Here is a 26,716-nt window from a genome sequence, read left to right on the forward strand (position 1 = left end):
ACAGTACACTTGTCCCTAAAGCATGTCCCCAAGCTGCCGACTGGGTTGTCTTGATAATAAATATGCTGAACATGTTCCAGACTATCATATGATTCAAAGCAGCGATCACACTGGAACAGGGAGAAAGGCTTGGGGGCAACAATTATTGAAGCTTGGAGCATGGAAATATAAACATTGTGTCGTGCAGATCAGTCTTTACAGCAATCATTTAAAACGCAGTCATTTGATTTGATGGGTACAGCAGTAGCAGCCGACCTGCAATTGTAATGCTACCAGATGCCAGAAAGTTCTCCCTAGTTAAATCATCAAACCTGTCACTCCGTTCTGATCCTGTGCCAATTCCTATAGGATCTCCCAGTTAAATCCTATGGATAACAAAACTATAGTATGTCTTTGATAATCCATGCAGTATACAAATAGCACCCATTGAAACAGCTGCTTTCAGTTCCCTGCGATGGTTTGCCTTCTAAAGCTCTTTACCTGTAGGCGTTTCTTTCTCCTTCCTGAGATCTTAATAGATGGGTTTAATGTACCAGTAGAAATTGTTTCCACAGGGTCAATGGATGGATGGGAAACTGATAGCATTTTCTCTGAGGCCACTCTTTTACCCCTCTTGCTCTTCAAACTCATTAATATTATGATATTTCTTTTTCATGTTGGAGAATTAATATATGACCTGGTGCATTTTTGAAAACTTCCGACGTATATATATATATGCTATATATATTATATATATATATATATTTATATATATATATATATAGTATATATGATATGTGTTTTTTTTCTTCTGTTGCATTTGAGTTCCAGTTCGAGTGACATAGATTCGGAGGGGGCGTGGACCTTTGTGATAAGATCAAGGAGTTGGCTCTTTCTTTTTCTCTTTTTTTGGTTTTCACAGTCATCAGAAATCGTAGGAGAATCTCAAGACTGTTTGGGTTAAGCACCCCAAATTCAGGGTGCAGGTGTGTTTGTGCACAGCACCCTGGTTGCTTATGATATTTACAAGCCAGCTGAGTGTGCCATTCCAGAGGGTTGCTAATAGAGACAACTGGGGCAAAGGATCCCCAGGCATTGAATTGATTAACTGTCAACATGTGGACTGGATAAGCAACAGAAAAACAATCCATTGCAGGGCATGTGATGGGGGCTGTATGGGTGTTCTGTGGGTGAGATGGGGGAAAAACCATGGAATATCCTCATCCAGCACTCAAAGAATATCACGGACATTTGCAGAGACTTTTTGAAACGTTATAGTAATAAAATAATGACTTGGACCTCATTATTGTTTGGTGATAAAACGAGTGACCAGCAGAGGATTTATCAGTATGCACGAAAAATACAGTGAACAAGGGGTGGGGCTTGGCTGGACATGCAGTACTGAGTGTCCTTTTGCTATGCAGTGCCTTTTAAACCGGTTTTACTCTGAAAAAAAAAAAGTTAAACAGCGCGTGTAAAATAAACAGTGCGTGTGAAAATAAATTGGACCAGACGCGCCTGACAAACTCTGAATAAATGGATTGCAAAGGGTTAAGTATGTTATGTCAGTAATAATCATTCAAATGTCTTTAAATGTAATTTAAGTACATCCATATATCTTCCCAGGCTTTCTACCAAGGTGAAAGAAGACACAAGTGTTTGTAGCAAAAGTAGTAGATTTACTCTGTTACTTTTAATATTTTATCATAAATCTACAATGTGACATCCTCCCACTCACAACACACAAGTGCACTTTGACGGATTAAGTTTATTTATGGGCTTGCTTTCTCTGTTTGGCGTAACATCGCCTGAAGTGTAGACTACACGATGATTAATTCTGACATTTTCTCCCGGAATCCACTCTGATTCAATATTTGCTGGCTCATTAAATATGAATCTAAATTAATGTCCAATCAGAGGTTTGTGGCTGTGGTTACTGACTGGTGGTCTAACCGTGACTGGGTTGTTAAGAAATGTCCCTATTTTTATCATTTTCATTTTTTTAAAACAGTGTTGAAATCTCACAAGATGACCTAAAGCTGACACAAAGAAAAGACAGCAAAACTTATGCGTTGGGTGTTTTCTGAATTTAACCTTCAATTTAGTTATTTGTTACAAGTCCAGCTGGTTTGACGTTTCACCCAACACATTCTGGCTATTTGATTTGGTCGCATCAAAATGTAGTTCACTAGTTTTCTTTTTTTATTCATTTTTAATTAATGCTTCTAGCATCTTGGCTTGTGATCTGTATCAAATGATGGTCCTGAACGCAATCACCATCTGTCAGTATGCAGTCCAATCTTTTATTTTCTAATATAAGATGTAAAAAGAATGCACCCCATATACCATCTGCACTTGAATAGTTTTGTCAAATCCTTGTCCCTTACTAGCGGGAATAGAGGGATTCCCTGCTCATGGATCTCTATGCACCTGACCATGTAAAGGGATCAACCTCAAGGTGCACTGGGCAGAGCTCTGCAAATGGCATTTTCATGGGTGATATCTTTCTTATCCATTATATAGCGCCTCAAGGTAACATCCAATCTACCACAGCACAACTAAACTAAATATTATTAAGGGGTGTACCAGAAAGGAGGATGCAAAATCAATCACCACCCTCAGCTACAGTACCTGAGATCGGGGACCCACTACCATTCATTTGACCCCCACACCTGTAATACCCTGTTCAAACTACCCTTGAGCTTCTTCTAAAAGTGTCATCCACTTTGCTTTGTATAGTCCACATTGTGCATTGTCTGTGTAGAGTGAATACAGTGTAACACATGTGACGGCTGCTCTGAATACAAGGGGCAGTATTTCAAAATTATTATTGTATAAGCGTGGAGTGCAAATGTATCCCTTTCAGTTACGACTTTTTATAAAATGGGTAAAAAAAATGTAAACATTTTGTGTGTATGGAGTTTGAGAAGTCGCCTTGAAAAAAACAATATATATGCATTATAAAATAGATACATAGACATAGACTCAAATATTTGAATACTGACCCAGCACTGAATGCAAACTGTGATCTGTAACCTTGAATGGTATTCTTTGTTGAAGAGGTTGTTATTATGGGGGTGATATGAATGATATGGCCTGAGGCCAGTGTCTGGCAAGACTGATCCTAGGCAGAGAATTGTAAACCTACACGCTTCACGCATATTCAAAGAGCTTTTCCTACTTGAATCAGTTTTGTGTTAGTTGTACCTTTCTCGTTCATGGTTCATTATTCATTATTCTCACAATAATGTACTTTATCCTCTATAAACTGCCACTATATCAGTATAAACATGGCTGCTGTGTAATAGGCACTGATTATTTAATGGAATGTACCTCTTGATGTCTGCGGTAAGAGACCATGGGACAAAGAGGATTCCCACACCTCAGGGGTCTGCAATGTAGTTTGCTTTGAGTTAGGGACCTGGCGCCAATGATTCTGTTACAGCATGAAATATTGTGGACATTAAACATGAAACCCACTGCAGCGGGTTATACTGAAAGCACGTTGATGGCAAATAAATTAGCTACACCTAATAACTTTTTACAAAGGTACATTTTGTTATCTGAAATGCAGTCTGCCAGCTGCTTGTGTCGCTCTCTCTCTCTCTCTCTCTCTCTCTCGCTCTCTCTCTCTCTAATGTGGAGGCGATGTCATTACAGTTGCGTGAAACAGGTGTGGGATTTGAGATCTTAATGTTTTGTTTTTTTTTATGTAAATTTTTACTGCATTTCTAATATTCCGTAATTGAATACGCTCCATTCATGCTAGGACCAGGGATTTAAAAAAAATGGATTAAGTGCATTAGGCTGAGCATGGCGGGTCATGAGCAAGGAGGACGTGAGTAAAGAAGCGGGGGTTGAATTCTGTGAATTAACAAAGAACTCTATTCGCAACACAAAGATGCTGCTACTTTCATAGGTTCGCAAACGTTGGATATAAATAAATACAAGTAAAGGTGGTTTTTTTCTCTCTCTTCTTTGTAATAAGGTCCTGTATCGAAATAATAGCTGACATTCATCAAGGTCTTTCCGTGTTACTAGATACTATACTTCTTACAGAAACACTTGGTTGCATAGTATCATAGCACCATAATTTGCTCAAGCTTTAAAACAGGCTGGCTCATCAGTCCCCTTTGCAATAATGGAAGTTAGCAAGGAGGATATGTGTATCAAGTAACACGAATTCTTTGTTGGTCACACAATCACCTCTGTTTCTGAACTGATTGTAAAATTCCATTCCTGTTGAAAGATTTGCAACGTTAGTACTTCATTAAATGACTTGACAGTTGTAGGAAGGACTGATGCAATTTCCAAAATTGCTAATGGGGCAGTGAGGCATAAACAGAATGGAAACTTAGAGATTAAACTTTATGACCGATTACACTATTAAACACGAATGTAACCCAATGGCACCTCATACAAAGCAGAGACACAAGCCAATAGCCATGCTAAAAGTAGGTACATTTCCAATTAGAGAAAGCTGCATTCTTTAATAGCAAAAAAACCCAAACAAATAGGAATTATAAAGTAATTCTGACATAAGTTATTTGAAAATTCTTTACATGTTTAATATACCTGTTTAATCTAAAGACCTGGATTACCACAGCATTGCATTGTTTCATCTACCTGGCCAGGATTTATAGTACTTAAAAGTCTACCTTCTCAGTTCACAGAGAAGAAAAAAAACTTAATTAAAAGCAAACTTTTCTTTGTATCCACTGAGCAAGACAGCGCAAGGAGAGGGGGTACAGGCTTCCACTCCAGATGAAAGGCAGGTGTATTATCCTGCCACGCCGCCTAGCCATCCCAACTGACAAACATTCCAATGGTTTTCTGAAAAAGCATTTCTGATTTCAAAGTCCCATTGTCAGATTTACACTGAAGGAAATAAGTAGACCACACCAGCAGTGCGTTTCTTGCTGGAATAGTGGTGTGTTGTTTGATACGAATGCTGTATGTGAGGGACATTGTATCTGTTCCTACTTGTGACTCAATCAGTTGTGTAACCACGAGTCCTGTTGATCAGAAAGCAAATGCTTTGACTAGTTTATCTTGTGCGCACACACTGATTCCAAGCTGCTATAATGTGATAAATTTATCCTAACTGTGTTATGTTTTTTTTTTTCACAAAAGGGACAGGGTATTTTAATTGACAGATTAATGATGCACTGTATGTTGCCAATGTTTGTTTCCGTGGGTTACTCACAGAAATGAGCAAAGAGAAAAGAGATAACAAAGTAATTAAAAAAGAAAGGCTGATGCTAATGGCTGATGTTGTCATAGACTAAAGGGCTCAGAAAACAAATAAGCGAGTTGGTTCATTTTACTTGCAGGTGCTGAATTTCTCCCCTGTGCCTGAGATTGCCTAAACGGTGGTTTGTTGAAAAGAAGGGTATTAGTCAACACTTTGTACTGGAGAATCGGCAGCCAGAGGTCTGGCTGGGAATCGGAGGCAGAGCCAATTCCATTAGGAAAAGAAAATGCTCCAAAGAGCGTGTGTTCCGGATTTGAAAACAGACCTGGAGCTGCGTCAGCTGATCGTCTTTCAAACCACCGATGAGAGTTCGATTTACAAGCCATGAACCCTCCAAGAAATGAGTCTCCTGGGCATGCTGTGGGGTCTTAAATAAGGGGAGCGCTAAAACAGCGAGACAGAGGATACATTTAACCCATTGGAATAGATACCATCCAAGTCTCCAACTGAAGGAAAAACTTAAAGTGGAATTTTTATTTTTTTACAGTATCGATGTTTAGTTTTTTTTTTAAACATTTTTTTTAAACATCATACAAGTGTGGGTGTAAGGAACAAGCTCTGTATTCCACTATTAAATTTTACTTTTTATTTTTTTCACTTTTCATTTAAGAAAGGCTTTGGATATAGACAACCAGGTATCCAGCAGATTGCAGCAATAAGGTGGCTTTATGTCCGGCTTCAGTGCCCAGAGTTTCAGTAAAGCAGGGCACTGGCAGCCAGGTAGAGAATGGCTAAGCTACTGCTCAAACTACAGCGCTACTTCCGAAGGAAGCCTGTGCGGTTCTTTTCCTTCATCATCTTGTACCTGACTGCTGGGAGTCTTGCATTCCTGCATTCCAGTTTCACTGGGGGATCTACGGAGACCAGTAAGGAACCAGTAGCTATTGAAACTATAAATGGAGCCGTGGACACTCAGAACCCGGGCCTGATCGGGAGGGTCTTCAAGGAAACCGCCAAACCGTCGAGGCGCTATGGGCCGCCTTGGTTGAAACCCGCCTCCAAGGATTCGTCAGAAAGGGGAAGAGCTGGCAGCTGGAGCCGTGCTCTCAAAGGAAGGAGCACCAGGGACCAGGAAGAAGGCAGGGGTGAGTTGCATTCTTGTTAGTTTTACTTTTAAAGAGCACTTACCAAGCTTATGAGGTAATGCCAATCTAAGCAGAACATACGTTGGATATAATTATGTTTCAGTTTTAATGCATAGTATAACTGTAAAGTTTAGTGTAAGGATTAGATTAGGATTAGATTAAGATGATAGGATGTGTTATTCATGCTGTGGAAATATGTTATTAATATTGTTACTGTGTAACCTGTGTCTAGTAACTAGCAGTATCAATGATTGATTTAAGCATCCACAGTCAACTGCCAAACTGCCCTTCAATAAGACTTGGCTTCTATTTCAGTATTATATAATCGGGGAGGAAGATTGACACTAATAACATTTCTGAAGCCAGTCCATCTCGGATTTATTACCCTTTTATTACAAAGTTAGGTAGTGAGGCGAAAACTTACACATTTTGTCAGTCTTTTGATTCCTTTGATATTTTGATGTTAGTTGTTTTGCCTACAGACATTTCAGTTGCTCAACAGACATTTCAGTTGCTGTTGATGATATATATATATATATTATATATATTATACCATAGTGCTATATATAATATATTATATATCATATGTAATAATAAATGTACGGTCCGTGCCTTAATGTTGAAGATCCCCTCTTGTCAAGACTCACTAACTTTTCTTATGGTCTTCTGCAAAATCTCTCTTTTTGACCATCTGCATATCAGAAATAGCTCACCATTAAAATTAAAATTACGCTGTGAGTATTAACTGGAAAACAATCTGAAGTCTCTTGTGACCAGATCTCTATTAAAGCCACATCACTATTCCCTTGTTCTGATAATAAGAAGAGAATACCTCTGTACAATTTGAATATATAGATTTTAGGGTTCCAGTGACTCATTTGGTAAAGGCACTACTGCACTGGATGCAGGGTGAGTCCTACAGGGTCCTGCAGGTTCCAATCCTGGACCACATCGGCTCTTTACTGGCCTTTGCACTCCCATGGGTGGGGAAGACCCCTACTGCCTCTGGATTCAGTATCTTGGCAGCATCCTTTGCTCAGGTGCGGTGGGTTAAGAGAGCGATTGGCTTGACAGTGGAAGCCGAGGTCATCGGTTGATCTTCAGCCCTCCTGATTGAGTAGTAACATTTGAATTTGAAAATAAAACCAGGGATTCTATTGATAATCGACAAAGATATATGGATAAAGTGGATTTCACTGTTAGAATGCAGTAGAGTAGGACTCTTCTCAACAGCCTGTTCTGACCCCCTGGGACCATGAACACGGTTGCAATTTGTTGTCATTAATAAAGTGGGTCAATGATAAGAGGCAGCACACAGTACCATTCTGCTGTCGTACATTGAATCGGGGACAGCAGCATAATGGATTGTGCTGGTATTTAGGGAAATAGCTGCAGTGTTATCATTTATTTAGTGACAGGGCGATGTAAGCAGCAGCATACTATATTTGCCCAGCCTTCCATTACAAGAGCTCCAAGGGACTAGTGTGTAATAGGTTCTCATTGAAGGGTTTTGAAGCTTTAGATTCAATAATGATTTGTTAAAAGTGCTTCAGATCATTGTTTGCTTGTGACATCTTAGAAGAAAGGCAGGAAATCTGGACAGGTGGAGAATGGGTAAGATGGAAACTAATGCTAGCTGAGATGAAGGAGGGCATGCAAGGGGATGCAAACAGAATTAATAATGGAATATTCTGAGCTGTTGTCAGTAATCCAATTTATTGTTATAATCTTAAAAACAAAAAGTCGGAACAGTTAAAAATAATCTTACGAAAAACTAATTTCAAGAGTGTACTGCATCACTCTCTGTTCATTAAGTTAATATGAGCTGACAATTTGAGAATTCCTAGCAGATGGTTTCTAAGTACAAATCTCCAGTCACTGTAAAAACACACAGCATTCCCTTTCCAGCCCATATGTAATGTGTCCATAGCAATTAACCTCTGACAAAACGACCTCGTCCTCCAAGTGATGGAAATTAATTGCGTCACTGTAACATTATCTAGGCATTAATATTGCAAAACAGTCACCCAGGTCCCGAAATTCACTTATTAGTGGATACGTTACAGGATGGATTCCTTGTGTACAGTAACCACATCCAGCTGCTGTCAAAGCTGCCCTTTCTACAAGCAATCTAAAACACTCGCGGCAAGAGATTACAACAGAACAAGGAAAAGTGAACGCAAATGATATAAAACTTTTGATAAAGGTTTCTGGTATCCCTGTAGACCAAATAAACTTTGCAGATATGATTTAGTCATTTAGCAGACGCTTTATCTAAAGTGACTTACAGAGTCTAGGGGGAGTCACTTACAATAGGACGCGAGAACCTCAAAGTTATAAACGTCACAGTTATGAACTGAGTGGACAACCAAACACACTAGAATCCAGAAGCAGGGCTCCTACCCACTGTACATAACATGAAGCTGAGACCCAGAGGCATCTGGTAAGCATGGCTCTCTGGTTTATTTTGTATGTTTTCTGCAGTATTATTCCTCAGATTAAATATGCAAACCTATGAAAATACCACACATGCACTATGTCATTGGAAATAAAGAGTTATAGACATTTCAGATATATGATCAGCCTCTATTCCTGATGTGTTTGAAAGTTTCAGGTTCAACTGCATTGTATTTTGGTCAGTATTATACATAGATCACTGTAGTATGAGTTTCCATGGACAACTAAACTTAGATACATTTTTTAAGTACTACATGTTTATTGTTATGCCCATTCAGTTCAATAAAACAGCTCACACAGGTAAATTAAATGCACATTTATGAATGATCGATAGACAGGTAATGTGTATTGTATGTATCCTGGGTATTAACATCCCTTGGTGCATTGTTTGTGTGTTCCTGTCCTGTTGATTTTGTTTTGAAAAATGTCATTGCGGTTTCTATAATTTAAAACCCTTAATGCTTATGCATAGCGGCTCCCATTCTGCCCACAGACTGATCATCTCATTAAGAAGACATTATTTCCATTTGGTTTTTCAAGCATTGGACATTGAAGCGCAAGAAATGGTCGCAGTGAAACATGTTACTTGCTCATCGCCAGCCCTTGAAGACTAGTCACCACCAGTCGTGAAGCTGTGAATGATTCTAAACTTACAGAGTTAGCCTCTATCTGTTCAAATGACATGATGTGGGTGGCATTTTCAGATTTTTATCGTTGGTGATAAAAATCTGCAGTCAGATTTCTAATATGCAAAACCAGGGTAATTAGCATTAAAGAAACGCTTAAAAAGAGAAGAGATTTGCCCAAATAGATTCCAAAGACGTGGCAACAGCACTAGACAGTTTTATGAACAGCAAAAGTGTTTAAATAACAAAATGAGTGAAAGCTTTGTGAGTTGGTGATCGAAGACAAAAACCTGGCATGAATAAGGGTCTGAAATAAGCATGCATCCTGCAGGGGGACACACACAGCCAATGGCTTTAAAGAACTGGAGTGTGATTGGGTGAAGAGAGGAGGGATCTCGGAGGAAAGACGCTAAGAGGCTGGTTAACTGTCAGAGGGCCCAAGCTTGGTATTAAACTTTTTGGGGGCCGTCTTTGGTGCAGAAGCTTCTTGCCCTGTGAACGGCCTGTCACTGACTCTTGGGGTCATCAAACAGATTTTTCACATTGTAATGAGATGTGAAAACAGTTCAATTAAGTAGGCTTTGAAGAGGTGCATTGCTCTTGGGGGGGCGTTAAAGAGACCAAAACAAATTTTAAGTATCAATGTGGAGGAAACGTATGAGCTTCTGTTTAATTTAGGTTGCTGGATGGGGGTGTTCCAATGTACAGCTGGAGACCAAGGGATGAATCTGGTACAATACATCACCTGCTAAATGCACTAAAGATTAGCTGCACCTTTATTATTGCAGTGGAAGTGATACATGTTTTGTTTCATATCTTCCAACTCCAACTCAGGAGTGCTGGCTGGTAAATCATATTCTTACTCTCCTGCTGCCCTTGCATTCCTGAGCACTTTCTCTGTCCTATTTCTCCAGGCAGGAGTGTCAAGCATTGGAGCTTAATTAACTCATAGAGCAGGGTCTCTCTCGCTCATTTGCTCTCTCTCGTTGAAGAAACTGCGACACTCTGACAAAGGGGTTGGACTAATTCACTCTTTGCTGAGCTGACCTTTTTACATTTGGCATCAAATGTTTCAAATCTGGAATCTTAAATCAGCTCCTCATCAAACAGCAGTCTACCACGGGCAATTTAAGAGCCATCAGAAAGGGGCAGAGAGTCTACAGTGCGCAGGAAAAAGGGACGCTTTCCCATTCTCAGCTCCTGCTGGCAAGATGGGGACTAAGCTTACGACCATCAGATTATATTATTTTCCTGCCACCGATGAAAACAATGTGGTCAAACTTTAGAAAAAATTACAAAAAAATTCAAGAATGAGCTTCAGTATGTAATGAAATACCAGTGATGTGTGTGTATGTATGTGTGTGTGTGTGTGTGTGTGTGTTTATAGACAGAATCACCTGTCAAACATAAGAAATACAAAAGTAAATTAACCAGTATTTCAAGTCTTTACATTTAGATGACATACAATTAGATAATGTGCAATATAGAAGAATAAAGGAAAATAAATGAACCCTGATGCCTGACGGTTTAAATAGAAAGGAACAGTAAATCATTACATCATTAACTATGTGATACATTACATCACAAGCACTTTAATAGATTTAAATAGATTTAAGTTGTGAGGTCACCATGGCCTCAAAAGCATATTAGTGCCTCCAATGTTTGTTTTCAAACACTTTCCCTTGATGAAGGTCTGTTAAACAAACCAAAATGTTCAGCGCTCTGTGCTGGTGTATGCAATACTGAACAGGCTCTGGAGGTTTACACAAAGCGCTAGTCTTCTGGGTGGGTGTTTTTTTTTTTTTTTTTAAAGATAATCAATATGAGTCAATATCAGCAAATAGGATTTGGAGATAATAGCTTTGCCTTAGGAAAATCACCTTTTATAGACCTCTGCTTTGTGTGCAGACCCTGTGAAGAGGCCTAGTACCATAAACGTCAATGGGCGCGCCACATAGTTGGGAGGGGATGGGCACCAGAGAGAATACCTGTGACACTGAAACTCTTTGTAATTTGTACCTTTTCCGCCTGCAAATAAGCTGATTCATTCAAGAATGTGTGAATAACTTTTATTTGAATTTGCTGGACAAATGAAGGTTAACCCCTGAAGACCCTTACATTGCACATAACAGCAGCCATGAATATCAACGTTGCAATAATTACTGCCACTATGTTAATAGGGGTGTCACATTGCATGTGCTTCGCTTTAGTGAAACTCGCAGGAAATAAGGACGCGCATAGCAGAAGTTGGCTGTTTCCTAGACTCCCTGTCCTCACAGTACCTTTCAGACTGAAGTTACCCTTTTTAAATGAGCTCTTTCATTTCTACAAAGGAGGCTTTCCAGGGCATGTCTGTGAATAAGATTAGTGTACAGCCCACAGTGTGGACACAATTACAGTCATGCAAAGGGCCAGCTTTCTAGAAAAGGAGGAATGATGTTTTTCAGGAAGGGATATGTTTGCCAGGGCATGTAAGTCTAAACAATTGGAGATTGATTTCACGGTGAGTGTGTATAACTGCATTGCAACTCCTCTGTGAAAGAGAAAGACCAGCTTTAGGCAAGATAAAAGGCTTCGGTCTCCCAGGCTCATTTTTATTTTATTATTCGCAACACGCAGTAGACAAATAATTGCACCAATCCACAAAACAAAGAAAACACAATGCAGTACAATAAACCCAACTATTGATTAAAAAAAAAAAACACACACACACAGAAATGCAGCCAGATTAGTTCAGAAAGGAGACATCCACAAGATTTCAAATGAACAATTGTTTATTGCATTTTGACAAATGACCATGCTCATAGTGAAATGCAATATAATTTGGCCCATGGCCTTGTCCATTGGAGCTCGATAGCCGCCCCTATACGCTGGCCGAACTATAATGTAATGTATATTGATGGAATGATAATTAATTGTATTCTAGTAGGGAGAGCACTAGTCTATTGCAGTATTCAGCTTTCTAATTTTAAAACAAGAAAGAAAACTGAGCAATATCTTCAAACTGTACAGGTTTGAAAAGGTACAGCTACAACAAGAATGAGGGTTAATACTACAATAAGAAAATACTTTGTATCTGTGAAGCATGTTGCAATTGAGTAGATACAAGCAGCCTACATTTAGTCAACATGTCAGCTTCACTTGCTTTCATACAGTAGTTGCGATAACATGGTTTTTAGAAGGCAGCTCAAGAGAAGCTGTCTTAATTAGTGGGGATTGAGAATCTACATGTTGAATCAGTACATAAAGACAGCATTGTCTTCCATGTGGCTGCTGTCTTCTCTCTGTGATCTTTGTGTTGTCGATGCAGATCGCCTTTGATAATGTGCTCAGCCCTTATCGTGCCACATAGTTAAGTCCCAGCTACTTCAGTGTGGTTGAGCAATCCTTCAAGACAATTGGCAGCTTGCGATCAATAGCCCATCCATGAAAGAAGCATTTCAGCACAAACAGTATTTTTCTGTTAATTTGCTGATGATGCACAACTTCCTAAGACAACAGCCGTCTTCCCTACAAACCCTCAGGTTTGAGGTGCTCGTGTGCTTCTTAGTGGGTGCACTAGGCCGTGTATAACAGGCAGTTTTCACTGGGCGAGACTCAGCAGCAGATGTTACCAAGTTACAGAACCTTGGACTTGTTGGGTGCCTGACCAGGACTGGCTGAAGTGTGATGATGTGAACTGCTGTAGCCCTGTTGACTTTCCTCCCTAACCGAGCAAGATCCCAAGCAACGTGGGATTCAGACTAAACTTGCATGACTTACCTGAACTTTTAATAGGTTAGCCACTGGGGACCCATTCTTTTCCATCATAACCAAAGAGTTTGCACTTCGATTACTATCGTGCTCTTGAACTAATGCTTCCCTACTCAAGTCAAATACTGCAAACTTTAATTGTAGAATAAAGTGGACTATTTTAGAAGGTGTTTGACTAATCTACCGTCCCTACAGACCTAGGAACATGTAAAAGGAAAATAGGTTTAGTTAACTTGATAATTAATTTGATCATGCGTGAAACTGCATGATACAATCCAATACACTGATTTTCTTATGTATTAACAGTTGTACTGCATACATCTGTCTGCAGTGCTTGCTTGAAAGATCTGCTTTAAAGAACAAAGTCTTTCTGCCCAAATGACCGATTCTCTGTATTTATTTGTTCTGTTTCCCCAGCCAAATACATCGGCTGTTACACTGACAACACCCAGCAGAGAGCTCTGAGAGGAGCGTCCTTTTTCGACTACAAAAAGATGACTGTGTTCCGTTGCCAAGACAACTGTGCAGAAAGGTAGGCTGGGAACTAAGAAGCTTCGTTTTACTTCTTTTTTTTTTCTTTCTTTCTGAACAGCCAGTCAGACATCTGTCAAATAAATGAATAAATCACTAAATAAATAAAAAAAAACACATTAAAGCAGCTACAGGTGTTTGTAAACGACCTGAAACAAAGAGTAATTTCCGTGACGGTGTGCATGTGATGAGGGGGACTGAGTGAGATGCTCCATTAATCCAGAAAATAGCTTCTCTTAAACTAGAGTCCTGTTCAGAGAATATTGAACACTGTACATACATTCAGTTACAGGGGAGTTCATGTATCAGTATTTTAAGGTGTACTGTACCCTCCCTTTATTTATTCAGAAGCGTTTTTTCTTAGTTTACTTCAAGCTTTCCACCTGAGTGCCCCTCATTACGCCCACCGTTGGTTTGTTGAAAGAAAATACATCTTTTTATTTTATTGTTAGCTTTTGCCTGTCATTCCCAGCCTTCCTTAAATTACTGAAGAATGACACCCATTTGAACCTTTTTAATTTCTTCTTCCCATTGAAAAGCTCTTTGCCTAGGCAAATATACAGCAGAACGATTTGACTGATGTGAGTTGGTTAAAATCAGTTAAAGATGCAGTAAAACAGATAGATAAACTAAACTGTCTTTAGTGATTAACAGCAGGTAAAAATCACCCAGCACTGAGGTGGTCTATTTCCGGTTGTCTGTGGAAACAGGGGCTATATGTATGCGGGTCTGGAATTTGGAGCGGAGTGTTACTGCGGACACAAGATCCAAGCCCCCAACGCCAGCGAGTCGGACTGCAACATGGACTGCAAGGGGGAAAAAAATAATATCTGTGGAGGGGCAAACCGGCTCACCATCTTCAGACTGGAGCTGAGCCAGGAGTCAGCCAGGCGATGTGAGCACTCTATAGCTAGCCATGTAGAAAACCAATGCAAGTTGCACATGTGTTAACAGTATGTGTTGCCTCACAGGCACGTTACATACTGTATTTGAAAGGGTTGTAATGAAACGTTTATGAAATGAAACGTGTGAATATGCAACATGCTGTGTTTCAATAAGACCCAAGGTTAACATTTTTAATTGTGACTTTGGGGCTGATCTTAGACCTTTTCCATCTGTTCTGATAGACGGATGGCTTCATCGATGAGACATACTGCCAAAGCAGAGACCTGTTTCAACTACTATGGTTTGGGATCATAAAACTCCCCTCTCTTTTGACCTTTGTTTTCTTTACTGTAAACTTTCAATTGCAATTCCCATGTTTCAAACACAGGTTTCTGATTCAGCGGCATGTCTAATGTTTTTTTGCTCTTTTGATGCCCAGTGTACAGTATAGTTCAATTTCAATGGGACCCTGGCAGAGTCAATAGGTGAAATATGCAATTCAATCTACACAGTTAAACAATTAAAAAACGCAAACAAACAAGCAAATGTGTCAACAAGCAGAGGACAGGAAAAGAACTGAATTGTAAAGGGAAACAATGAACTTATTTCATTACATGGAATCATAGTTCCTTTTTGTTCAGACTTAATGAAATTACCGGGAGAAACAAACAAAATCTCCAGTCTTCGTTTGAACAGTGTACCAATCAAAATTAATGGATGTTCTTTGTAGCCCAGGCAGTCCTTATCGCGGTGAGGGATTCAGACGCGTGGCTTTGCTAATTGCACTGCTGCTGCAAGCACGCAGGCAGTCCAAGAGACTAATGGTGTCTGTACTTCGGGTCCAATCGCTCATTGTCTCCGCAGAGGTGAATTAAAACGATAAAGTTCAGAGTTGTGGCTGTATTCTGATTAAAACTTGCCTTTCCATCACTTCTACACATTGGAGGGATTGAACTTGTAGTTTTCCTATTTCAAAATGATTTATAGAGAAGGTGAAGCAGAGTCTCATTGCTTAGGCTAGCAGTCAGAGGGGTGCATTTACATGGGCCAGGCTGTTAATATATTCACACAGGAGCGTGGAATGAGTGCTGGGTGTTCGGTACGTTGTGCTTTCTCTTAAGTGAAAAGTGAAACCTTTACAAATTAGGCTGTGCTGTTACTGGCTTTTGGAGTGTGATGTCATGCCATGCACACTGCATACGATGTTTCTACCCTATATTAAAGAGTAACTGTTTCAGATGACATTTCAGTCATTTCTCTTACCTCTTTATGATCTTTCCAGGCATTCTGGGTGTTTCTTTTTGTTGCAATTACTCAAATGTTCTTATTTAATATAATCCTCCATAATCTCTGTGGTAAGGTCGTTTGATATGAATTCAGGAGCTTCTCTTCTTGGAAGTCTTTCACCGAAACACACATGTACCACTGGCTAGAGCAAGAAAAGTGTCTTTATAGCTGAAAGACCTGGCGCTGTGTAGTGAACAGGTATTATCATCTAGCAAAGTGTCTGTATAGCTGAACTAGCTGGCGCTGTGTAGTGAACAGGTATTATCATCTAGCAAAGTGTCTGTATAGCTGAACTAGCTGGCGCTGTGTAGTGAACAGGTATTATCATCTAGCAAAGTGTCTGTATCGCTGAAAGAGCTGGCGCTGTGTAGTGAACAGGTATTATCATCTAGCAAAGTGTCTGTATAGCTGAACTAGCTGGCGCTGTGTAGTGAACAGGTATTATCATCTAGCAAAGTGTCTGTATAGCTGAACTAGCTGGCGCTGTGTAGTGAACAGGTATTATCATCTAGCAAAGTGTCTGTATAGCTGAACTAGCTGGCGCTGTGTAGTGAACAGGTATTATCATCTACCTGGTGCTACATGTGTCATTGATGCAAGAGAATCTGTCAACAACAACTGCTCCTCAACTCAGGTCAAGACACCTTAACACAAAAATATTAAACATAATATTGAAATATCGGGAATTGCTAAAAGATTAGGTGATTGGAAACATCACAAAAAGATAAGAGGAAGCCATATGAAAAAATTAATGAATTTGGTAGATATGTTTAATGTTTGTAAGGTAATATACATAATCTATATTTACGTACCTAAATACATACTATGCATGCATGCTGACACATTTACTGTATGTCAAATCTTTAAAGGGCACTTTATACAAAAAAGACTCACATTGGTTTTGTAATGTGAAAAATGAATATATTATTTTTATTGAAACAGAAAAGAATGGAAAAGGGAATGAAAAAAGAGATTTCTATGCGTGTGTGACAGAATGAATGAATCAAGAACCCACCCCCCCCTCATGCAGGCACTGGCGCCACACAGCCCTGTATTATCAGCCACCCAGCGAGGCACAGTAAAAGCATGCTCTTACAAGCACGATGAGGAGAGCTTGTGTTGTTAATCTCAAGGGTAGGCGGCGTGAGTGGGAGCTGGCAAATGCAAGCGCAATTTTTGCGAGCAAACGTTTATATTCCGTATGGGATGAAGAGGGCTTCCAATAGCTGCTGCTGTCATTTCTCAAACATCACGCTAATCCCACTCGCAATGAGCAATTCTGTCGATTTTTCAATCACGGCAGCTGTACTTAGGAGGGCTGCAGTCTTAATTACTTTTGGGATCTGTGCACTATTAGATGTCTATTCACTCAATTGATTACTAACATTGTTCTCTTGCATTTGCACTGTGTATTTATTCATAGAATATATTACTGAGGGGCATCGGATAGTGATGTAATGTGGATTTAGAGATTAAAAATGAGTAAAAACAGGAAATGATGCAAAGTAGTAAGCAACAAGAAGAACATCAATGGTTTAGATAACTCTGATATTTCACACACGTGGAGTGCAGCATGTCTTACTCCCCAATGTTTAATCACTGTACAGAAGTTCAATATGGGTCTGCATAGCACTATGTTATGTTAGGGTTAGGGTTAGGGCTAGGGTTAGGGATAGGGTTAGGGTCACACTGATGTTGTTTGTGCTTCCATTCCAGATGGGAGTGCAATCTTCAAAGGCTGTTTTAGAAAACCAGACAATGTCTCCTTCGCACTGCCAGTCAGTGCCCTAATACCGAACATGACTGTGGACAAGTGTGTGGATTTCTGCACAGAAAAGGTGAGGAATGCTGCAGCATACAGTACAGAATATATCTATGTTCCACATAGTGCCATGGGAGCCTTTCCCAGCTCTACAATAGTCCTGAGTCTCTTGCAAGAACAGATAGCTAAGTGGACTTGTGCCAAATTGTGCTGAAACTCACAGGCCAGATTCTAACTGTTAGCTCGCAGCACCACATAGATATTATCTCTATTATTCTCTCTAAAGGAATGGATTTGCACAGCTCTGTTGTGTACCATTTTATTTTTGATGGATCCGTTTGTAACGACATGCTGACTCCATGATAAGCTAAACTAACAATGCGAGTTGCTGTTAACACACACATATAAACTGCGTGTGTTTTTCTCACCACTGCCCCTGGACATTATTGATCTCTATGATAAAAGATGCATTTGAGATGCACTGCCAGCGCATGGAGCTTTTTGATCAGCATGAGCACATCAACAGGTTTTTCTTTTTTGTAGCTGACTTTATCTTTTTCTTGTGGGGCTTATTGATTATTAGGTGGGGGTGTTTTATTTATTTTCTCGTCAACTCAAAGCTCTTTGATAGAGGCTTGTTTGCCTCCAGGCTTCGTGTTTGCCGTTCCACTTGCAATGCATGGGATTTGAGTTGTCAGAGAGGTTTCTAAACATTTTTGTTTTCCATATTTGAAATGTTTTTGGCTTGGACCTTGGGGTTTGGGTTACTGTTTTTGTTGTGGCAGTGCAGCTGGCTTTGTTATCTAAAGACAAGCGTTTTCCCTCCTCCTCTTCAGGAGTACTCGCTGGCAGTTCTCGCCGGTCAAACCTGCTACTGCGGCTTCCCGACGCTTCGCTTCCCCCTCCACGAGCGCGAGGACGAGCAGCTCTGCTCACAGCGCTGCAGTGGAGAGGAGTTTGAGAGCTGTGGCAACGAGAACTACTTTGTGGTGTATCAGACACAGGTGCAAGGTAAGAGGGGAGGTCAGTGGAAATCTGAGGGTACCTACAATATGGCAGCTCATTTACCTTTTAGTTACTCACCGCAAAGCGTTGTAAAATGAGTAAATGTGCATGCTAAACTGCAAAATCACTGTGCAAAAATCTGAGGTAAGCATTTGTTAGAGATGCACCAACCTTATTGCAGTATTGTTTTAGAGCCTGTTTTACAGTGTTATGGGCCCTGAAGGTCTTCTTTGTGAATTGAGCTTTCCTTCCTAAATTGCAGTTCTAAAGTCTTTCACAAGGCACGACCACGCATCTGAGCTACCATAAATGAACCTGGATCATTAACTTGATCCTGTGTTTCTGCTTCTTACGCTCCTGAATCAGAGGTTCACTGTTAGATTAGATTGCCTCGTACTGTGTTTCTTGCATGGCACAAAGACCCAGTTTTAATTCCCTTTCTCCATCTTAGGACTCTTCAAACACCACCACTCCTTAGCATGAAACACCTTAAAATATAATAGAGAAGACAACATATTCTACTTCTTTATTTGATAATGAACCTGAAAAAGCAGTGAGACACTTTAAGGTATATGTTCGCTGACACGAATCGCACTAAGATGCACAAACACGGTTCTATTTCGGTGGTACTATTTACCTTTGTTTAAGCTTTGTTTTTGTTCTTAACAGAATTTTAATATTTATAAGTGACATCTAAATGTGGACATTTAACAATGATTAAAAACAATAAAAAAAAACTAAAAAAAAAACTTTCCGTTTCATTTTATTTTAATTCTGTCTCTTATATCTGTCTGCCTCTGAAATGTCCCCCATTGCTGAATGCACTGTCTCCAGATAACCGCTGCATGGACAGACGTTTCCTGCCCTCTCACTCCAAGCAGCTCATTGCTCTGGCCAGCTTCCCTGGGGCTGGTAACACATGGGCTCGGCACCTCATTGAGCTGGCCACGGGCTATTACACGGGGAGCTATTACTTCGACGGCTCCCTCTACAATAAAGGTGAGGAGGAACTTGCCCAAGGTCAGGTCTTACCTGCAGTATATCCCCTTTAGTCATTGCATGCATAATTGTACCATGTTTCCCATCTGTGCATCTATTTTAAAATGCATATATGTTTTATAGGGCAACTTCTCAAACTCCATTGAGTTCACACAAACTGTTCTGAAATTTCTAAAAATTGTGAAAACCGTGGCTGATCTGGGTAACAAGCTGTGTTTCTTTGTTGGAAACTCATGGGGTAGGTGGGGGTGGGCAGGCCTTTTCTCCCTGTGAGATACCAGCAGAGTTTCAACACACCTGACACTTGCCTCTTTATCTGAAGGTTTTAAAGGAGAGAGGGATCACTGGAGGAGTGGGAGGACAATCTGCATTAAAACTCATGAAAGCGGGAGGAAGGAGATTGAGTCCTACGACTCGGGGATTCTGATGATCCGTAACCCCTACAAAGCGCTGATGGCAGAGTTCAATAGGAAGTACGGGGGTCATATCGGGTTCGCTTCTCAAGCTCACTGGAAAGGGAAGGGTAGGTAAAGCCGGATTCTTCTTAGTTAATGTGGGAACAAGTTAGTGGGAAAGCACAGCTGGCTTTAGGTCATACAATAGTTTTCTGTATCATATGGTGTAGAGCACTAAAGCACTGTAAAAGCATCGGCAAGCAAGGTCAGTCGCAGAGGATTACGGTAAAGCACGATAAAAAAAAAAAAAAAAAACATGAAAAATGAATAGTAAAAAGAATAAGTGCATGGTCAATTTCAATATATGAAATTAGGATTCTTAGCAGGTTTTCATAGCCATGTAGGTTCTGAGTTTATCGTAAACGCTGCTCAGGGAGCGTGGATTAAGCTCCCTGTGATGAGGTATTCTGCATCAGCCTCAGGGCAGCAAGACTTCAGAGTTCACGAGATTATGGTGTGAGAAGAGGTTGTAAAATGCTGGGCTAAAATCCCAAAGGAAAATGATTTTTATGCTGTTTTTTGAGGATTTGTTTCCACTGTCATTAGCAGTTTATTGTAGTGGTAAAACCACAGAGTCACGGTTATTATTTAGGGTTAAATAAACTGCAGGAGATGCGGCTCTCCAGAGGGCTGTTATACCACCTTAGAATGGGTTATAAAATAACTGCGTCAAGAATTAACAGTTAAGAATCTACTCTCACACCTACACCCACCCATCATATCTGTATATGTATCTCCTATCTGATAATGAACATGATATACAAATTGTACAGCCTCATCCTCTCTTAAAAATACAGCATGTCACAAATATATCTATTTCAAGTGGCTGCAACTCACAAAAATAGTTCAATGCAACTTACTCATTGGACCTGTCTATTCGACATGCTTGTTGTGAACTTCGGTTCTGTTCATTACCAGCTAGCTGATTCCCCGTACTTTGGAGCCGGTAACATGATTTCACTCGAAGGACACTGTTGAGGTGAAATGACCTTGGAAGTGGAACAATAACGGATGACCTGAAGACAAGGCAAACAAACTGAGAACTTTCTTTAACCTAGTGTGGTATCGGGTATAATGATTCAGAATGGAAATACGTGCGTTTCTTTCAAAACTGGCCACTTGAGACCTGTATGTAGCAAATAGAAGTGCATGACAAGTAAGATGTATGGAAAGATTTAGTTAACTACGATCACATTAAAGCTGCATGGGGTTGTCACTAGTAATTCAATTAAAAGAAAGTGTATATTAATACCAGATTGAAGACCAGTGGCACCACAAGTCTAGAATCATATACATGAAAGTATGACTTATACACTGCAGTATATGCAATAAAATAAATCTACATGTTAAACATTTTAGGAGTTGCATAAAATTCCGGGGCAGTTGACATAAATCACATTCATGCTCGAATCTCCTCCCCTCTCACATTAAAAACACTGCAGGGGAGAAAGGCGAGCAGTTGAAGAGCCGAAAGAGCTGACTGTCATGTGAGAGCACCAAAGAAGGGCTTTTTGGCAGCCGCAATTGGAAACAGTGAAACTTCAGCACTTTTGTGAGATAGCAGTGACGCTTCAGCACTTTGTCAGGTTTCTTTTTTTTCACTCGACGAAAGCAAAAAGAAATCCTTAATAAGTTTTCAGTGTTGTTCTTCTGTAAGCATATTTGCCTTTTGGATTGTCTGATGAAATAATCAATTGTTAAATGTAAGGGGGCTTGAAATGGCTGTTCTTTATTTTTTCACAATATATCTACCATGTATAATACAAGCTGGGATAAAACAAATTGCTCTAGCCTACAAGATGGTTCAAAACCTAAAGCATAGTTTCTTTATTAGATTGCATGAAGACGCTTCACAAGACGTTCTGCAGAGGCTGGTTACAGACTGTAGCCTGGATTTCAATTTCAGAAGAAAACTGGTATTGCAAAAAGCAGTGGCGTGCTGTCTATGTACGCAATGCATTGCATGCCTTGGAATACATTTTATTCCACTACATTTTTAAGAATATGACAGAAAAATATGTTTATTCTACAATATCTTTAAGTATATGATAGCCCTGTATGCAAGTAATCTTTTAGCCTTTGCAGTCTTTATGTTTTGTTGTTCAAGGCATGCGAGTTGCGAGTTGCGAGTTGCCTAGGCAATGCGACGCAGCATGCACCTCACTACCTGGTGGCGGTGCCCTGGAAAACACAGGCAAGGCATGCGACTATAGAATTTAATCCTCCTTGACGGGATACTGAGTGGCATGTGAACTCCTGACATTAAAACCTAAATGGAAAACTCAGTGAAAAGTTTATTGACTAATCTATTTACTGCAAGAGACTTTCCAACAAAAACAGAAGTGATAAAAAAAAAAAAACGGAAGGCCAAATCCAAAATAGCAAGTAGTAATTACAGAAAAGCAGGAAATAGAGTTGAAATGGTATTTCAGTGAAGAGGTGTACAGCTGTAAATGGATCTGTGGTATTTGGTTTATTGAATCGCTATTAGTAGCCTACATTATAAGAACATTTATATATTTTTTTTATCTGTCATTTAAAAGTTGTTGCATGCCACTGACAAAAAGTGAGAATTTGTTGATTTCCTGAGTGGTTCACACAATTGTTTGCGCAATGTGATCTTACAGAATGCTTGATAAACCCTGTACAGGAAAACCCAGGCAGCACAGACTCTAACACTAGTTGCTCAATGTGAGGAGATGATGATGGGTGGTCTACCTAAGATATATGGGGGACTACAGTATTAGGCAGTACTGTTGCCCTAAGATGGGGAAGTGAAAAAAGAATTCTATTTCCCATTCTTGATCAAGATTGGACATTTATGTTAAGATCAGAACAAAATGATACTGACATCTAGTAAGTATGACAAGCAACTTTCTATTCTCTTTTTAAAAGTCACCCAGATTGGCAATGCATATTACGCACTTTGTCTAAACAAGCTGATGTACAATGATCCATGGCTTCCCTCTTAATATGCGTTCCCAGCTGTCTGTATGGGTACCCTCCTCCCCCTGCCTCCCCCTGCTCGATAAATTCCCAGCAATCAAGGCTGAGGTATCTGTGAAAATGTAACTTTGTTCAATGTCATTAATTTAATCATCCCTCGGGGGTGGTTTCAAAGTAAAGCTTTATGTGCAGTGATTAGACAAGGTGAATTGCGCAGTATCTGTTTAATGAAATCAATTCTGTGTTTGATGATTCTTTGGGGATTCGGCTACAGTTAGTCACGTAACCAGGCATCTGCTCCTGGGTTTGAGAGAAGAGAGACTCTCATACCCAGGAACAGGTGGGGAAACAGGTGTGTGGGACCTGTGCTTGGTTGGAATCTGGCCTTTTTAAATTAGTATTTAACACAAAAATGACAAATGCTATATTATATGAATCCTACTTTTCATTTCCTCTTTCACTAAAAAAGTTTGATATTCATCACATTTTTGCTGACTGTTACTGTGTATATTTATTTTGTCACAGGGCTACAACTTATTGTTTTAAGAGTAATTAATGTCTTGTGCCTCCTTGTCCATCTGCAACGTTCTGCCTAAGGACCCTGGATAGCACATCTAAATCATTAGGAGGTAGCCTTGTGACACACATAAATATAAATATATTATGTTGCTACAAAATAAAGATGTATCAAAAGAACAAACAAACAAAAAAACACACCATAATTTCGTCTCTGTTAAAAACATTTCTAAATAAATAAATACAAAAAAAAAAAAATGGAAATAAAATAAGTTTACTTTTTTTATGTTACAGAGTGGCCCGAATTTGTGAAAAACTATGCGCCATGGTGGGTGTCTCACACTTTGGACTGGCTGAAGCATGGGAAGAATGTGAAAGTCATCCACTTTGAGGACCTCAAGCACCACCTCTTCAGCCAGATGAAAAAGATGGTCTCCTACCTGGGCCTCGAGGTGTCCGAGGACAGGCTGCTGTGTGTCGAAGGGCAGAAGGACGGCAACTTCAAGCGCTCTGGACTTCGCAAGCTGGATTATGACCCTTACACCCCCGAGATGAGGAGGATGATAGACGGCTTCATCAAGAAGGTGGATGAGGCTTTGAAGATGAAGAACCAGACTGGTGTCCCAGAGGACTATGTCCCGAGATGATGGCGCCCCTCTCAAAACTCTTTGGTTTTTATATATTTTTAAAAAGTAATTATGGCTGATTTCTTTCAGCCAACTTGTTTTCTTTCACTTTCAGTGGGTGGAAAATAGCAAAGATATAAATATATAAATACATTTGTGCTGCTATTGGCTCATGTCAAATTGAACAGGATCACCACACACTGAAGCTATATACTACTGTGAGGGGAGTAAAAAAAGCACTACTGTCTTGGGTTAAAAACAATTAAAGTGTTTGTTAAGAAACACATCCTCCTCATGTTATTCTCCACAGGAATATTACCTTCTCTTGTGCAGTTCAGTAAGGCCAGGCAAAATAAACTCTAATAAAAGCATAAATACTCCCCCTTTCCAGTTACAGGCTCTACTATTCTCCTCGTTCCATCCTGTTTTTGTGATCTTGCATCCCAAATTCGGTATTGTTTGACATTCAGGTTTCAGCTTTGTGCACATACCAATAACAATAACAATATTAATACCGTAATGTTAGAACTAGAAGGGGTTCCATTGTCTGCTGTTAGGACATCTTCACCACGTATGCAACTATACGACGCATTTAATCATTGTTTGCATAAAAAGGGATTCAGAACTTCTATTCAGGGTAAGAGATGCTAATCCCTGGTAACAATACTGTATTCCTAAAAACACACAAAAGACAAGAGGAAAAGGGTTAGGCAGGTGGATGTGAAGAACTGGAGAGAAATTTTGCCTTGCCTCACGTAATACAAACAATTTTTCTTTTGTTTTAAATTAAGTTCATTTCATTGATTTTTATGTTCTATAGACCAATCTCCCCTAGCATCTGATAGATCAATTAGGAGCCCTGATCGTCAGCCATATTGACTTGCACCTTGCATGTTAAATTGATATATATATATATATATATATATATATATATATATATATATATATATATATATATATTCACATTCCTAAACCTCTTCGTCTTTAGACATACCATTAATTGGTCAATAGGATTATGACTGGCTGCTCATTTCAATATTTTAACTTATAAATGGATGTACAACCACTGTTAGAAAGAAAGACGATATCGACATGTAGTTCCCAGTTTCCCAGTTTATAGGATGCTGCAGTAGACTCGACCAAGAAGATTTCAGAAGATATTACTTATTTATTTGTTATTTATCACAGAGGCGTCTAATAATATGTGCAGAATAGGAGAGATTATCCAATCTATTTAAAAACAAAAAAATCTTCTAGCACTTGCTTTGCTTTAAGACCAAGCACACTATTAATCGACAGCAGAAGAGCTTTAAAATAGGGTTAATGTAAAAGTAGGGCAAGTATTGAACATGATCCACAGACCCCTGTATAATACTGTGTGCCTCAGCCATGCTTCCAGCTTATTGAACATGTTCCATAGATCACTGTATAATACTGTGTGCCTCAGCCATGCTTCCAGCTTATTGAACATGTTCCATAGATCACTGTATAATACTGTGTGCCTCAGCCATGCTTCCAGCTTATTGAACATGTTCCATAGATCACTGTATAATACTGTGTGCCTCAGCCATGCTTCCAGCTTATTGAACATGTTCCATAGATCACTGTATAATACTGTGTGCCTCAGCCATGCTTCCAGCTTATTGAACATGTTCCATAGATCACTGTATAATACTGTGTGCCTCAGCCATGCTTCCAGCTTATTGAACATGTTCCATAGATCACTGTATAATACTGTGTGCCTCAGCCATGCTTCCAGATTACACAGACCAGCATCTCCCAACAGATCACAGATCCATACTGTACCTTTAAACCTTTTTCCCAGTCAATGATGAAAACCCTGCACTAGTTATAGCCCTGAACCCTATAGGTCAATGTGAAACTAAGACTTTAACAAATGTGGGAGATGTTACCAAAAGTGTTCTAATCAGTATCAGTAAAACCCATGCCTTCAGGCGGATTATTGTGCTTATTAAACAGCCTGTGGTGTAAGGGACTGAGATTCTCCTGATTGAACTGAAATAAGATCAGAACAGTTGTTGTACTATTTAATCCACTTGGGATTTGAATGTCACCAGGCTTGTATTATAATTCATACAGTATTAGAAATCACATTGCCTGTTGGTCTAGTACCCCTAATCCCCAATCACCCCTGACTAGAGTAAGGAATTCCTATTGGCAACGTTCAGTGCACTTCATTCTACATGCTCAGTTTAAAGGTATCATCTCGTCCCTGCTTATCTGTAATACCACACTCATCTACAGTTAAGATCCTTTATTCAATAGACTCTTGAACAGCAATCAGATATCATAGCTGTGAAGAAAGGAGTTTCATCCTGAAGCTGAGTGGCTAGAGAGTCACCTGTATATTGAGGTGCCGTAGAGCAATGAAACATGGCTAGCAGCAATAGTAGCCTATGGAAACAGAAGGATGTGAGGGCACTGTTTAGTACTGCTATGTTCTCATTCAGCACCAATGCTACGTGTTCTCATGAAGCCACCTGTTCTCCCTAGGGTTACTGTATGACTCCATGTACACTAGAACAGCTT

General features: G+C 39.7%; 1 protein-coding gene across 1 annotated transcript; it reads left to right on the forward strand.

The window, feature by feature from the left end:
* The first annotated feature begins 5,251 nt into the window (after window positions 1-5,251).
* Window positions 5,252-25,118, forward strand: LOC121297613 (WSC domain-containing protein 2-like). Its single transcript, XM_041224055.1, has 8 exons — window positions 5,252-6,318; window positions 13,572-13,686; window positions 14,396-14,580; window positions 17,574-17,695; window positions 18,456-18,630; window positions 19,459-19,623; window positions 19,946-20,146; window positions 23,835-25,118. The coding sequence occupies exons 1-8, from the start codon at window positions 5,961-5,963 to the stop codon at window positions 24,185-24,187; spliced, it is 1,674 nt and encodes a 557-aa protein (XP_041079989.1). The 5' UTR covers window positions 5,252-5,960; the 3' UTR covers window positions 24,188-25,118.
* The last annotated feature ends 1,598 nt before the right edge of the window (window positions 25,119-26,716 follow it).

Source organism: Polyodon spathula, chromosome 22, assembly GCF_017654505.1.
Source record: "Polyodon spathula isolate WHYD16114869_AA chromosome 22, ASM1765450v1, whole genome shotgun sequence".
NCBI classification, from domain to species: Eukaryota; Metazoa; Chordata; class Actinopteri; order Acipenseriformes; family Polyodontidae; genus Polyodon; species Polyodon spathula.

What these genes read in the sequence shown, in the direction of transcription:
- LOC121297613 (XM_041224055.1), top strand. Translation starts at nt 5,961, where the DNA reads ATGGCTAAGCTACTGCTCAAACTACAGCGCTACTTCCGAAGGAAGCCT. An exon ending in CAAGACAACTGTGCAGAAAG is followed by an intron (nt 13,687 to 14,395) that starts GTAGGCTGGGAA and finishes CTGTGGAAACAG; the next exon opens with GGGCTATATGTATGCGGGTC. An exon ending in TGGATTTCTGCACAGAAAAG is followed by an intron (nt 17,696 to 18,455) that starts GTGAGGAATGCT and finishes CCTCCTCTTCAG; the next exon opens with GAGTACTCGCTGGCAGTTCT.